We start from the raw sequence: 13,878 nt of genomic DNA, 5'->3' as shown, positions 1-13,878 counted from the left end.
ATGTATACAGTGATTGCATATCAATAGTAGATGAGATGGTGAAGGGCAGAAAATTGGGAATTTAAAAAAAAAAAATCACAGAAGGGTTGCACAATTGCAGATGATACGCCACAGACCAAGGAACAACGATAGAGTCATGAAAAGAGTCGATGATTTGACAAGACAAATCTGGTAAAATCTGGACATTTAAAAGACTCTTAGATAAGCACATGGATGTTGGAAAGAGTTATGGGTTTGAGGATTAGAATTGTGCAAAAGGAAGATTCGATTGCTGTAGGGTAAGTTTACACAGGTTGGCACAACATCATGGATGAAATGGCCTGAACTCTATTGTAATGTTTCATCTCCTCAAAGAAATAGTGTTTTCTAACAATGAGTTCACTCCAACTAAGAGTCGGAAATGGTTCCAGAAGAATGGAAATGTGCCACTTCACTCAAGGGAGAGGGAAAAGAACTAGAAATTATAGGCCAGTTAGCCGAACGTCAGTGGTTGGCCAGATTCTGTTCATGAAGGATTTTGGTGGATATGAAATTCAGTTAAAAACTTGACAAATACAAAAGAAATTAGGTCTTTGATGGAATGTATATGGAAAAAGATCTAAATACAAGAACTCTACTTGAAATCTCAAATGGTTCAATACCTCTATTCAAGATTACCATTACATCTTACCATACAATACCCAATTTTATCTTTCTTACATGAGAAAATGTAAATCGTTGGGCCATCTGGCCAATTCCACGATCACTGCATCGGGAACTTAAGGAAATTCGCGGTGCTTTTAGAATCACGCTAGTTGAGTTTTCTATTAGCACACAGTCCTGAAAAAAATGGGAAAATAATACATTAGTGTCACATATAAACATTATTCATTTGATAATGCAATGGAATTTTGCCGACTGACCCGAGATTCATTTTGTGCAATTTCAGCTTTGGTGAAAGGTCTAATCCGAAGGTAAACGTGCATATGGTCCTTGGTTCGAGAAGAATCTTGCTCTGGATCCTGTTAATTAAAAAGATATTTACAAGTAGAAAATAATTCACATACACATATTTTAGATTGTTCATCAGGATACACATATGCTTGTCAATGAAACTTCAGGACAAGCATTGGAGCAGCCCAATAAAGCTGAACTCCAATGGTCATGAAACTTGAAATTTGTAATACAGGATTCCCTTAGAATCTTGTTAACAAGATCATGTCAAATAAGCCTAAGCAATTTGCTGTCTGCATTCACTGAGCAGGACACAAGTTTCAGAAACCACTCATGCAAGAAGCAAATTTAACTGGTTGATGGAGCACCTATCAAAAAAAAAACTGCTCAAAAAGTGTTACGCCGAAGCACTATTTCATAGCCACTGAAGTATCCAGACTGACAAGAGGCATTACATGACTGAGGTGGTACAGAATAGAGATGATGGCATGATTATATAGAGACTTTGAATTTGGCCCTTTAACAGGATACCTTATCCCTGATGTCTCAAACAATTGTTTTTGTGTCCATCAACTCAAATGGTTCTCAACCTTTTTCTTTCCATTCACATACCTCTAAGTATTCCCTATGCCATAGGTGCTCTGTGATTAGTAAGGGATTGCTTAAGGTGCTATGTGGGTGGAAAGAAAGTTTTAAAACAACTGTTTTAATCATACTTCATTGACTTGTTATGTGCAGTTTCATAACTCCAATGAGAATTTTTCTCAAGCAAAATATTTCAGTAACAATTGGGTCAAGAGCAATGATTCTCAACTTTCCCTTCCCACTCACATACCACCTTAAGCACTCCCTTACTAATCACAGAGCAATGATAGCATAGGGATTACTTAGTGCTGTGAGTGGAAAGAGAAAGGTTGAGAATCATTGCAGATTACTTACACACATCTCTCTACACCCACACCTCAACAGGTTCTGTACTTGCCATGATGCCCAACTTTTTCTACTGTCTGTAAGACTACTATTTCAAAAAGGACTCCTAACATTCCCACTGAGGATCCTTTCAGCTTTGTTCCTCCTCCTGGACACTTAGTACTGGCCTTCTGCCTGCTCCGGATCTTTTCATTTCCAAATACTGCTAAGATATCAAGTATCTCAACTTCATCACTCCAATCATTTGTTCTAATCTAACCTCCTCAGGACACACTGCCCTCCTTTCTCTCTGCACCAACCACAACCTCACCATCAAACCAATAGACAAAGGTGGTGCTGTTGCTATCTGGCAAACTGACTCTCCCTTCTAGATGCCAGACGATAGTTCTGAGACACCTCTTACTTACCCCTTGAAGAAGACCCCACCAAGTAACACCAGGCCACAATCGCCCCTGCCAAGAAACACTGGGCCACCATCTCTGAACTCATCACTTCCAATGTTGTCCCTTCCACAGCATCTAACCCTTGATACCTAACCCCACACTGCCCAGTTCTACATCCTACCCAAGATCCTCAGACCTAACTTTCCCCAGTAGACCCATTGTCTATGCATGTTCCTGCCTACCAAACTAGTATTATACATCTCAACATCATTTTGTCCCCTTGAATGGAGTCCCTTCCACTTCCTGGACACCTCATATCCTCAGTTATTGGGGCTGTGTTCCTTCTTTTTCGCCATGGACATTTGATCCCAATACACTCCCACCACCCGCCCCCCCCCCCCCCCCCACCTCTTTCGAGGTTCTCCACTTCTTCCTAAACAAGAAATCAAACCCATGGTTCTCCACTACCACCAACTCCACCTGGCAGAACTTGCAGTGGCCCAAAGGTTCATCCCACTTCATCCACATCAAAGCTCTCACTGGGTCCTCACATGAGTTGCAGCAAAGCCAGTATGTTAGTTGGATATGTTTGATAAATCCATGCTGAAAACTTTAAAGCCATGGTTCCTCAAGCTTATCTCAATTACATTAGCCCTTTTCACGCATCCCACTAAATTGGTCGTTCACTGTCCTAGATTAGGAAGGGAGTTTGGCTTTTCACATTTGACCACTGGGACACTGAATGCTTTCACACTTGCAAGGAACCATCCCCAGGGTTAGGACCATTCTATGTACAGCACAAGCCCTTCAGCCAGTTGTTTCTGTGCCAACCTACATAAACCTTTAAGGGACTGTGGGAAAGTGAGAGTAATAAATAGCAATGGCAGACAATTTTTAAACAATGTGGGAAAATTGGTAGCACTACAGTGCACAATTTATATATAATGGGAAAGTTGGTAACACTATTGCGTACAATTTATAAATACTATGGAGGAAAAGCAATGGCAGACCTGCCCTCCCAGAATTCCGCACAGCAGAGAAAGGGCATCATGCACAGCTGCATGAATGGAGCATTCATGAAGGGGTTTCTCTGTCTCTCAGCATTCTGGGAAGTCAGTTTGGCCATTGTTCCCTCCCACCACTATACAAACTTTCCCATGGTGTTTTAATATTGTCCGTTGTTATTTATTTCCTCTCTCCTGATGCGACTTTCCCACGACAAAGTTTATACCTTCACTTTAATAATTTTTCCTTCACGTTCATGCACTCACGCAAAAACATGTCATTTCAATCCCACAACTGCCTGATTGCAACGTCAGCGTCTGCAGACACCGGAGATTTTACTAGGGGTCAAGGCAGACAATCCCCAGCATGACACGACTTAATCTGACGCCGGTGCCTTCACACTAGACACTTTAAAGGGTGATTGGCTGTTAATTCCTGGGATCACTTGCAATTGTGAAAGGGGCAATTGACAACTATATTGGTACTGCCTCCTGAACCCATAATCATTTTGTCATCTTCATCCACTCTGCTGCCAATTTCAACCCCAAATTCATTTGAACCATCTCTGTAAACTCTCTCCCCTTTCTCCATCTCAGGAGGCAAACTTTCTCCTGACCTTTTGTAAAGCCACCGACTCCCACTGTTACCTTAACTACGCCTCTTCCCATCTGGTCTCCTGCAATAATTCTATTCCTTTCTCTCAATTCCTCTATCTGCACATTTGCTCTCAGAATGAGACCCTCCACTCCAGGAACTTAGACATCCTCTTTCAGAAAAGATGGCTTCCCCTCAGCCACATTTTTTTTCCTGTTCCCCCACACACATCTCTGACCCCTTCTCTTCCCCCCCACCCCTTCATACTCAACTATCACCCAACCATCCTCCACATTCCAATCATTCTCAGCAATTTATGCCACAGATCCTACAATCAGACAACTCCTTCCCATGTGAAAGAACACTTCACCTGTGAATCTGTAGGGAACATCTACTACATCAGTGCTCCTGAGGCAACCTCCTCTGCACTGGATAGGCTTGCAGTCTGAGAGATTGCTTGTTGAGCACCTTTGCTTTGTCCTCTGCAAGAGCAAGAACCTCCCAGAGGCCAACCATTTTAATTCCACACTCCCATTGCCATGTCTGTCCATGGCCTAATGTACTGCATCTTATCTTGGCAATCTCCATCCAGACATTCTTTCTTCTTCCAACATCCTATGTTTCCTTGAGCAAAGAGCTATCTTTCTTGGCCATTGCCCTCTCTGCCAATTTTTCATTTTCTTTTTCTACCTCTCACCCAAATCTGCTAATTTCCTCCCAACTGTTAGCCTGTGATCTTCCCTCTTCTTCCAATCATCTTTTTATTCAGGTAACTGCCCGACTTTCAGCACTTCTGAATAGAGGCTCAGACCTGAAACGTAGACTGCCTTTACTTTTTGATGGTGCATTCTTTTGATGAATTTCTCCAACACTCTTGTGAACTACATCTGCAGATTTTCTTGATTATTTCATTTCATTACTAAAACATTTTATATAAAAAAAAACAGATGCACATTGGATAGAGAAGCTGAAATGGCCATCATACATTTTTTTTTAATTCGAGAGCAGCGCGGTTAGCATTATGCTTTTACAGCGCCAGCAATCTGGACTGCGGTTAGAATCCCATACTATCTTCAATAAGTTGGTACATTCTCCCCATGTCTGCTGGGTTTCCTCAGGGAGCTCCCATTTCCTCACTGTTCAAAATGTACCGGCAATTGTTGGTCAATTGGGTGCAAATAGATGGCATGGGCTCGTGGGCTGAAAGGACCTGTTACCATGCTGTATGTCTCAAATTAAATTTAAAAATTTTGAAATGGAATCCATAATTAATGAAAAATACTTGTGCAAATTTACTTTTAAATCAGGATAGATCAAGAGTTTATAAGCAGAGAACATCTGTTTAATTTTGACTTACATAATGAGACACTAGGGCATTTTATATTTACCACATGTGATGTATTTGTATTTTCTTCATTAGAAAGTTCATCAATCAAATCCTTTCTTATGTCTTTCAAATCCTCTGCTGTAGTAATCTCTTGTTCATCGCCCATAATGCCAAACGACTCTATAAATGTGAACCTGGAATCAACTCTTGGCTCCATTCTGCAAAGGAATTAAGTCATCAAATAATATAATTATAACAAAAACAAATTTGCAGTTACAATTCTAACAGTCATTCTTCAATTTATGAAAGAAATTCCTGGAAAATATTTTGAACAAAAATCCACCAAAGTAGAGAATTGGTATTTTAGTATAGTCAATGGTTCGATACAACCAAGATGTCATTCATAATTAAATAAATTCCTGAATCAAAGTCAAATCCACAAAAAAATTAACAGAACTCCAGTGAATGTGTGTGAATTGAGTAAATGCTGTGATTTTAAATGCAAATGCTCAAGAAATATCATTGTTCAAGAGAGAAAACACCAGGGGCAGAGCATAATGGCAGGAAGGATCTCACTCTCCTGGGGCAATAAAGTTAAAACCCGAAAGTAAAAACATTTTTTTTTAAATCAAAGTTTACTAAAGGTCCCCAGAACCCACCTGCATTGTGCTGGGCATGGCTGGTAGAGGAAAGAATTAAATTTAATAGACATTTGGTGAAGGTTGAATCCTAGAGAGAGATTATTCTTTTCATTTATACAGACAACTCTTATTCAAGAAGATATTTCGTTTTGTTATCAGCGCAATTACAGGGTAGAATTAGTCATGTTGAATACAAAGCTAGAATATTATCTGACCATTCCCCACTTTTATTGGCTTGTTTCAATTCCTGAGAAAGAAGGCTCACCTTATAGGAAGCTTAATTCAGTGTTGCTGGAGAGGATTTTTGTGATTTTTATTAGAAAACAATTCAATTTTTTTTTTTAAGAAATAAAATCTAATTCAGCAGACCATAAGTGTATTATATGGGATTCACCTAAAGCTTATTTAAGGGGACAAATATTAAGTTATTCAGCTAAAATCAAGAAAGATTATATGGAAAAAGACAAATCAGTTGGAACAAGATATGGGAAAGTTGAAAAAAATTTGCAAAACAAATTCTTTGAAGACAATTAACTAATTAAAACCTCCAATACAATATATTCAGACATACAGAACTGAAAAATTAATTCAGAGAATAAAGCACAGATATAATGAATTAGGAGAAAGAGCACATGGCAATTGAAAGCAGAACAGGAATTTAGAACAATTAATGAAGTTGTTTTTTTTTTTAAAAAAGTCCAGGGATCATTACATATAAACTGCAAGAAATTAATGATTTTCATTCTGAATTATATTAGTCAGAATCAGTTCATGATGAGAAAATTAATAATTTTTTTATCTCAAATAACCCTACCTAGTTTAGATGGTCAGGAGCAGATATTGGAATTCTCCTTTTAAGATGAGGGAAGTTAGTGAAGTGATGAATTCATTACAAAGCAATGTCACCTGGTGTGGGGGGGGGGAGAAGAGAGATGGTTTTCCTATAGAGTTTAAGAAATTTAAAGATCTTTTGATGTTAAATCAAGCACTGAAGGTATATTCTCTACCAGATTCCTTTTCAGCTGCAATTATTACTGTGATACCAAAGAAGGACCAATTTCATTATTAAAATGTTGATAAGATAGTAGCTAAAGTATTAGCAAATGGATTGGAAATGTATTTACCAATACATATGGATCAAACTGAATTTTTAAAATAGGAAATATGCCAATTCAGAACTAATCAATGAAATGCTGTTGCTAGCAAAGGGACCAATATGTTACTCAAGCAGCTCTCTTTAGAACTAATGCCAGATGATATTAGGCTTTTGTTATCCAAGTGTTTATTTGAAGACCCAAGGGCTGCAGCAGCAGAAGCATTCCATGGCATGGCAAGGAAAAACAAGTCTGCACAACCAACCCCACACTCTGGTGTTCTTAAAGCATTACTCCCTACAAGCAGGCAATGCCCCATGACAAATAAGCAGCCTTTGGACACTTCGTCTTGGTGTTATTACCACAGGTGTTGGGGATTAAATGCCTGCAAGTGCCTTCCACCCTGCCCATTTGCAGGAAACACCCAGGCCAACCACCAGCAAGGGCTGTGGCTATTGCAGAGAAACCTGCTAACTTACTGTATGTATGGGACCAGTTATCTCAGCAACATTTCTGGTGGACACAGGTTCAGAAGTTACCCACCGCTTTTGACACATGGCATCCTACCCCAGTCCTGCAACTACGAGCAGTTAACCGTTCCAACCCTTGGCACCAGAAAGATGAATGTCAAGTTCGAGAATTATCCTACACTTGGCACCAGTATCCCAACCTTTACTTGGTGCAGATTTCCTTCTGGCTCATTCATTCCTTGTTGACTTAGAGTGTCAGCTAATAAATGGAACTACTTTTCAGACTATTCCTCTGGCAAGCACCTATACCCCTGCTTTGCACCTTCAAACATCAAGTAAGCCAGTAGATGAATTCTCCACAATGTTGGAAGATTTCTCTGAGATTACGACTCTAAAAATGTTCTGCCTCCACTGCAAAGCACAGTGTTACTCATCACATCTGTACCAAGGGCTCTCCTATTCATGCCAAAGAGTGTCGCTTGCCTCCAGAGAAGCTATGCTCAGCTAAGGAAGAGTGTGTCGCGATGGAGAAACGAGGCATAATTTGTAGGTCCAACAGTTCCTGGGCATTTCCATTACATATGGTTCTGAAACACAATGGAGCTTGGCAATTTTGTGGAGATTACAGGCAGCTTAGGACCACCACCATCCCTCATTCAGGATTTCTCAGCTAATTTGCATGGAGCAAAGATCTTCTCCAAAATAGACTTGGTGCATGACTATCACCAAGTACCAGTAGAGCCAGAATACATTACAAAAACACCAATAATTACCTCATTTGGGTGGTTCGAATTTTTACAAATGCCATTCAGATTAAAGAACTCTGCTCAATCATTTCGGGGTGATGGATGCTTTAGGACATGGTATAACCAATATCTTAATTTACCTTGATGACATTTTAGTGGCCAGTGGCCAGACAAAGAAAGAGCATTTAAAACCTCTTCATACACTTTTTATTCGTCTTCCAAAGTTTGGACTGACCATCAATCCAGATAAATGCATTTTTGGACAAGAAATAGATTTTTGGGGGCAGAGGATACTCAGGAAGACAACTCCACTGCCATCCAAAGCTGAGGCTATTACCAAATACTCAAGACCAGCTATGGTTAAAAGCCTGGAGGAATTCTTGGGAATGGTAAATTGTTAGCCATCGGTTTCTTCCAGGAACAACTCACATCATGAAGCCTCTTTTCTATTTACTGTCCAGAAATGCTAGAACTATTCATTGGACTGAAGAGGGAAACAATGCCTTCTTGAAGATGAAAGATTTGCTGACTCATGTCATTATGCTCAGCTAATCAGTTTTAAATGCAGTCACCGCCCTTTTTACAGACACTTCCAATATAGCTGTAGGAGGTGCACTCCAACATGTCAACGCGCAATGGAAACAGTTAGCATTCCAAGGACACAGAGCCCTGGTCACCTCGACAATAACGTCAAATATCATTCATTTCAGAATTCTCCACAAAAATACAACATTTCTGGAAAGACAATGTAGTAGCTGATACACTTTCCCACTCTGCACCACTCGAGGTTTCGTATGTAGATCAAGGTACTGACTACATAGCTTTGGCCGCGACCCAAGAACATGACCATGAGATGAATGCTTATCGGACTGCAATCACGAACCTACAATTGAAAGATGTCCCGTTTGGAGTTAATGGCAAACTACTCCTCTGTGATACATCAACTGGACACCCAAGCCCAGTAGCTCCGACATCATGGAAACGTCGAGTATTCTACTCTGTATTGTCTCTCACATCCATCAGATTGACCATTGGTATAGTTTCAAACAGGTTTGTGTGGCACAGTCTTTAAAAAAAGACATTACACGAGTGCCTGCCAAAAAGCAAAAGTTCAGCGGCATACTACAGCACCACTGCAGTCCTTCCCGGCCAGCAGTAACTGGGTGTTTTGCTCACGTCCATGTGAAACACTTCCTGTTTCAGAGGATACCGTTATCTTTTTACTGTAATAGACAGGTTTACGCAATGGCCTGAGGTCGTGCTATGGTAGATGCTACTAGACACATGTTCAGGCATTCCTCAATTTCTGGGTGTCTTGTTACTTGCATGTCCTGCGCATGTTACTTCAGATAGAGGACCACAATTTACTTCCTCGCTGTGAAGGGCTTTTTCTCACTTGCTCGGTACAATTTATCATCCCTAGGCCAATGGAATGGTGGAAAGATTTCATCGCCATCTCAAGTCAGCCTTGATGGCTCGGTTAGAGGGCCCAAACTGGGTATCACTGGGCAAAGAAGGACCTCCAAATTTCATCTGCAGAGCTAGTGTATGGGACACCATTGGTGTTCCAGGGGAGTTCAATCGTCCCCTACCATTCCAGCTCCAGCAATGATCCTAAAAAAATGTTGATCAGGCCAAGGGAGACCGTAGAAAAATTGACCCCTATATCACCATCACCACATGGAGAACACTCTTTTGTGAAGACCTCAAACACTGAATGTGTCTTTGTCCAAAGGGGACCTGTAAAGGTCAACCTTTACAGATGCTCTATGAAGGACCTTATAGGATACTTAGACAAATTAGGTTGACCAGTATTTTGGACATTGGTGGGAAGCCACAGTCTTTCATTATTGACAGGCTTAAACCAGCTCACATGGAGCAGTCTTCTTATCAGTCCGTCACAGAGGTCGACAACCTAAAGACAGACAAACTTTCTGCTGGTTTGGTAGGGGGTGCTGTATAGCGGTGCTATGGCAGCACTACTACAACTCCCAGGAGACATCAAACCAGCGATGTGACGCCAGTGTGTGATGACATCGGCACAATACGAGTGGAGTAATACCAAAACAACGAGCCTTACACATCTCACCAGTCAAAATTCCCAATAAAACTCTCAACAAACCTCCAACACTGAAAACCTAAAACAATCAAATCGACCAGAATCAGAAATTATTGTCATGAAAGTCAGTGTTTTGCAGCCACATCAGAGCGAACATTCATACGATAACCATCTTGCGTCACTATATTAAAAAAAAATTAAAAATAGTGCACGAAAGTAAGGCGGTGTCTTTGGTTCATTGATTATTCAGGAATCTGATGGAAGCAGCCAAGAAGCTGTCCTTGTGCTGCTGAGTGCTTGTCTTTAGGCTCCTATACCTTTTCACCCAAGAATGAACAGCACATGGCCTGGGTGGTGAGGGTCTTTGAGGATAAAGGCTGCTTTTTTAAAGACACCACCTTGATTTAATGAAGTTCTCCATTCAGACCCTGAGAAATGCTACAGGCAGTTTATTTTATAATGGACAAACCAGCGATGACAAATGTTGGAATCTGGAGCACAGAATAAAACTTTACAAACAAAAAAAAAATACCCATATTCATCCTGGAGCATCTACAATGAAAAGGCACAAACATGGTATTTTCCACTTTCAAGTAACTGACAGCACTTCACCCACAGGACTGATTTACTGCTCCCTTTGTGGCCTTCTCTACATTGGAGAAATCAGTCACAGATTGGGAGACTGCTTTGCTCAGCACCTCTACTCTACTCCATCCCAGTAGCCAACCATTTCAATTCTGAGTCATACCCCCACACGCACCTATCTGTCCACAGCCTTGGGTACTGTCCCACCCTGACCACCCGCAGATTGGAGGAACACCCGACTTTGCCCCATCTCACCAGCTGGCATTAACATCAACTTCTCCGCTTTCTACTAAACTTGCGCACCTTTTATTTCCCCTCCCCTTCTATCCACCCAGACATCAATCCTCCCATCTCCTGCCTTTGCCCTCCCCCTATCTTTTTTGTTCAGACACCCACCAACGCTCTCTCATACCCAAAACATCAGCTATGTCGTTTTTAAAACCTTTGCTACCTAAAGGACACCTTATGACCTGCGGAGTTCCTCTAGCATTTTGTGTTTGTACTTCTACCACGGGGTCTGCGGATTTTCGTGATTTACTCCACCCCTTCTGGCCTTTGTGGTCGACATCCTGATGGACCAAGACCCCAGGCCCCTTTCCTTTACAGCCACATCTCTCGTTGCCTCTACCCTCCTCCCCCTCCTCCACAGGCTCTCCGGGCCCACCACCTCACCTTGACGTGGCCCAAGCCTCTTTCAAGCAATTGTGAGTTTGGTTTGCCAGCAATTCAGCCGGAAAAGCTTATTTTTAAAGTCAGATTCCGTAACCCTGGAATTGTGGTTTTCAACACCAATTGCCAGTTTTTTGGTCAGTCTCCTTGCACCCCATCCAATTCCACCCGTTGATCATCACTTGCTCAGCTGGTCCCGCCCATTCTTTTAAACCAATTCCTCCCTTTGCTCGTGTCGACTCTTTCGATGGAGATCGAGGGTCCTGATCTTTCCGAGTGCCCGGGTTCGCGTTCCTCCTTCCCAACGAGCCTTACCTGCACCACACGGGTGAGACCAGGCAGCGGCCCAGTACAAACAGACTGACTCTCGGTCGGGGGCACTGCAGCAGAGACCACCCCGCCGTCCATTCAGCCCTCCCCCCCCCGCCCGTGATTTAACGCTCCCCGGCGCGCGACGTGGGTTTGAAATTTGACCAATCGCCGACCAGCCGCAGCGCGGGGCTTCCCGGGAATTTTTCCCCTTCGGATAATACAGGGGGGGGGATTTTGGAGGGAGGGGGCGGGATTAAAATTGAAATCTAAATTGGCGATTTCTTCAATCTTTTTTTTTAAAAAAAATCGATGGAAAATAAACCGGGGGGGAGTCGCACGGGATTCTGGGAAGTGTAGTTCCGGCGTGACTGCCGGGCCTTTGGAAGCGGCTGCGACGTCTCTTTCGGTCATGATTCGTTACTGGTGATCAGTGCTTCAGATCCGGAGTCGATGAAACGGCCTGGCCTCCATTGGCAGCATGGTGTGTTTCGCAGATTTGAACATCATCCACATCGATGACCGACAGCGGCTGAGAGCTATCATAAAAACCGCGGCGCATCGTGAGTATCGGCCAAAATCCACCCCCCCCCCCCCGCCTCGGTCGGTGCGTTTCACGTGAAATGACTCGTCCACGATTTCCAGTCGGTGACCCACGTCTTGTCCCTGAAACGTTTAAATGTTAAGGAAACGCCAGTCGTTTTCTCCGTGGTATCCGAATAGTAGGTGCAGGCGGTGGCAAATAAAAGGGTATTCTCAGTGCATTTACCTCGAAACTTTTTTAAAAGTTGACCTTTATAACCATCACCACTTTGACAGCCATAAATTTTGCTTGTTTAAATATCTATCAAGCATTTCTGGGTATACGAGGCTAAGGTTTTCTATTCGTGGCGAGTTCTTGTGAAAGAAGTTGACTGGGGGGGGGGGGAAATAAACACGATAAAACTTTGCACGAAGGAAAACCGTGTGTGTACGTTGATACATTAATAAATCTTCTTATTTGTGGCTCCTTCCCATAAATATGGTGTGGTGCGCTCAGATGAGCAGCAAGCAAGTGCAAAACAGAAAAGACTATCATGCTTTATTCGGGTAGAAGTCTGAACTCCAGTTCATGGTGGCTCCCAGGAGGGGCCGGCTCAGGTCTATAATTCGGGTCGGCTGATTGACAGCCGGCCAGGTGGAGTCAGTCCCCTATGGGGACTACTCAGGTCTGCTGATTGACAGTCAGCCCTCAGGTGGTCTTCCTGCAGGTACAGAGGTCGCCCCCTACAGGAGGCTGGTGGGCATATCACCACATATTTTCAGTGCTACAACCCCCAGCCTCCCCCCATCCCCTAGAGGACTTTCCCTCCTGTCAGAGAGAAAAAAATACCTAGAAAGGTGTTGATTTTCTTTTTTTGTAATGGTGGAGATCCAATTGCAAATGGCCACAAGTTTAAGTGCACGGCCATAACTATTGTGAATGGGTCAATTAACACCTGCAATGTGCAAATAGGTGTTAATGTTAGAGGGGTAAAAGCTGTTGGTTAGTTTTATTTTGCTGTGTATGGCTTGGGTATAAAAAAAGGGAAAAGAAGAAAAAAATAAAATTAAAAAAAAGTTCATGTTTAGTTGCTGTATATGTCATATTATTTGTTTTATGAACGAATAAATAAAGTTTAAAAAAAAAGAACTGCATCAGAAAATATTTTTGTTGTCTGATAAAAGAGTAATGATTATATCGTAAGTTTTTAAAATAATATTAAAAGTATTAATTAATTTAAAGAAAATGTTTTGCTGATGGTAAATTGTTCATTTTTTAAAAAATCTGTTCTGCCTAAAAATAACTTGTGCAATTAAATCAACGGCCACTTAAGATCCAGCCTTAATATTTCTTGTGAAATGTTTTTGTCTTAGTCCTTTTTAAAAAGTTTTCATCAATGGAAATATGTTTCTTTTGATTTCTTCTGCTTAAGTTGAGTGTATCAAGAAATTTTTGCTTATCTTTGCACTTGGAAATGTCTACAGATTACCTTTCTAATATCTCCCTTATTTCACTTGTGTTTGTGACTGGACAAATGAATCATGGGATATGGAATGTAAAGTAGGACACCAAAGATATATGGGGTTAGTAAGTTAATTAGTCACATGGAC

The 13,878-nt window shown here is 41.7% G+C and overlaps 2 protein-coding genes across 16 annotated transcripts in view; one reads left to right on the top strand and one right to left on the bottom strand.

Moving 5' to 3' along the window:
* Positions 1-11,869, bottom strand: part of LOC138744435 (kinesin-like protein KIF20B) — a 262,166-nt gene extending 250,297 nt beyond the window's left edge. For 12 of the 15 annotated variants that reach the window (XR_011345532.1, XR_011345530.1, XR_011345534.1 and 9 more), the window contains exons 1-4: positions 11,752-11,868; positions 5,234-5,390; positions 903-1,001; positions 700-819 (exon numbers count right to left, since the gene is read on the bottom strand). Coding sequence is in view for 9 of the 15 variants with exons in the window: in XM_069900597.1 (XP_069756698.1) it covers positions 700-819; positions 903-1,001; positions 5,234-5,389 (375 nt within the window). In the remaining 6 variants the exon portion in view is untranslated. Of the gene's footprint in view, positions 1-699; positions 820-902; positions 1,002-5,233; positions 5,391-11,751 lie in introns of all 15 variants that reach the window. The other 3 variants (XM_069900601.1, XM_069900603.1, XM_069900602.1) reach the window with 1 other exon arrangement.
* Positions 11,870-12,091: 222 nt separating this feature from the next.
* Positions 12,092-13,878, top strand: part of rpp30 (ribonuclease P/MRP 30 subunit) — a 38,480-nt gene continuing 36,693 nt past the window's right edge. Inside the window, exon 1 of the mRNA XM_069900593.1 lies at positions 12,092-12,308. Within this exon, the coding sequence (XP_069756694.1) occupies positions 12,227-12,308 (82 nt within the window). The 5' untranslated portion in view covers positions 12,092-12,226. The remainder of the gene's footprint in view (positions 12,309-13,878) is intronic.

The sequence above is a fragment of the Narcine bancroftii genome, chromosome 10, assembly GCF_036971445.1.
Source record: "Narcine bancroftii isolate sNarBan1 chromosome 10, sNarBan1.hap1, whole genome shotgun sequence".
Classification (NCBI taxonomy): Eukaryota; Metazoa; Chordata; class Chondrichthyes; order Torpediniformes; family Narcinidae; genus Narcine; species Narcine bancroftii.
This window is presented reverse-complemented; position numbering and strand designations above follow the sequence as displayed.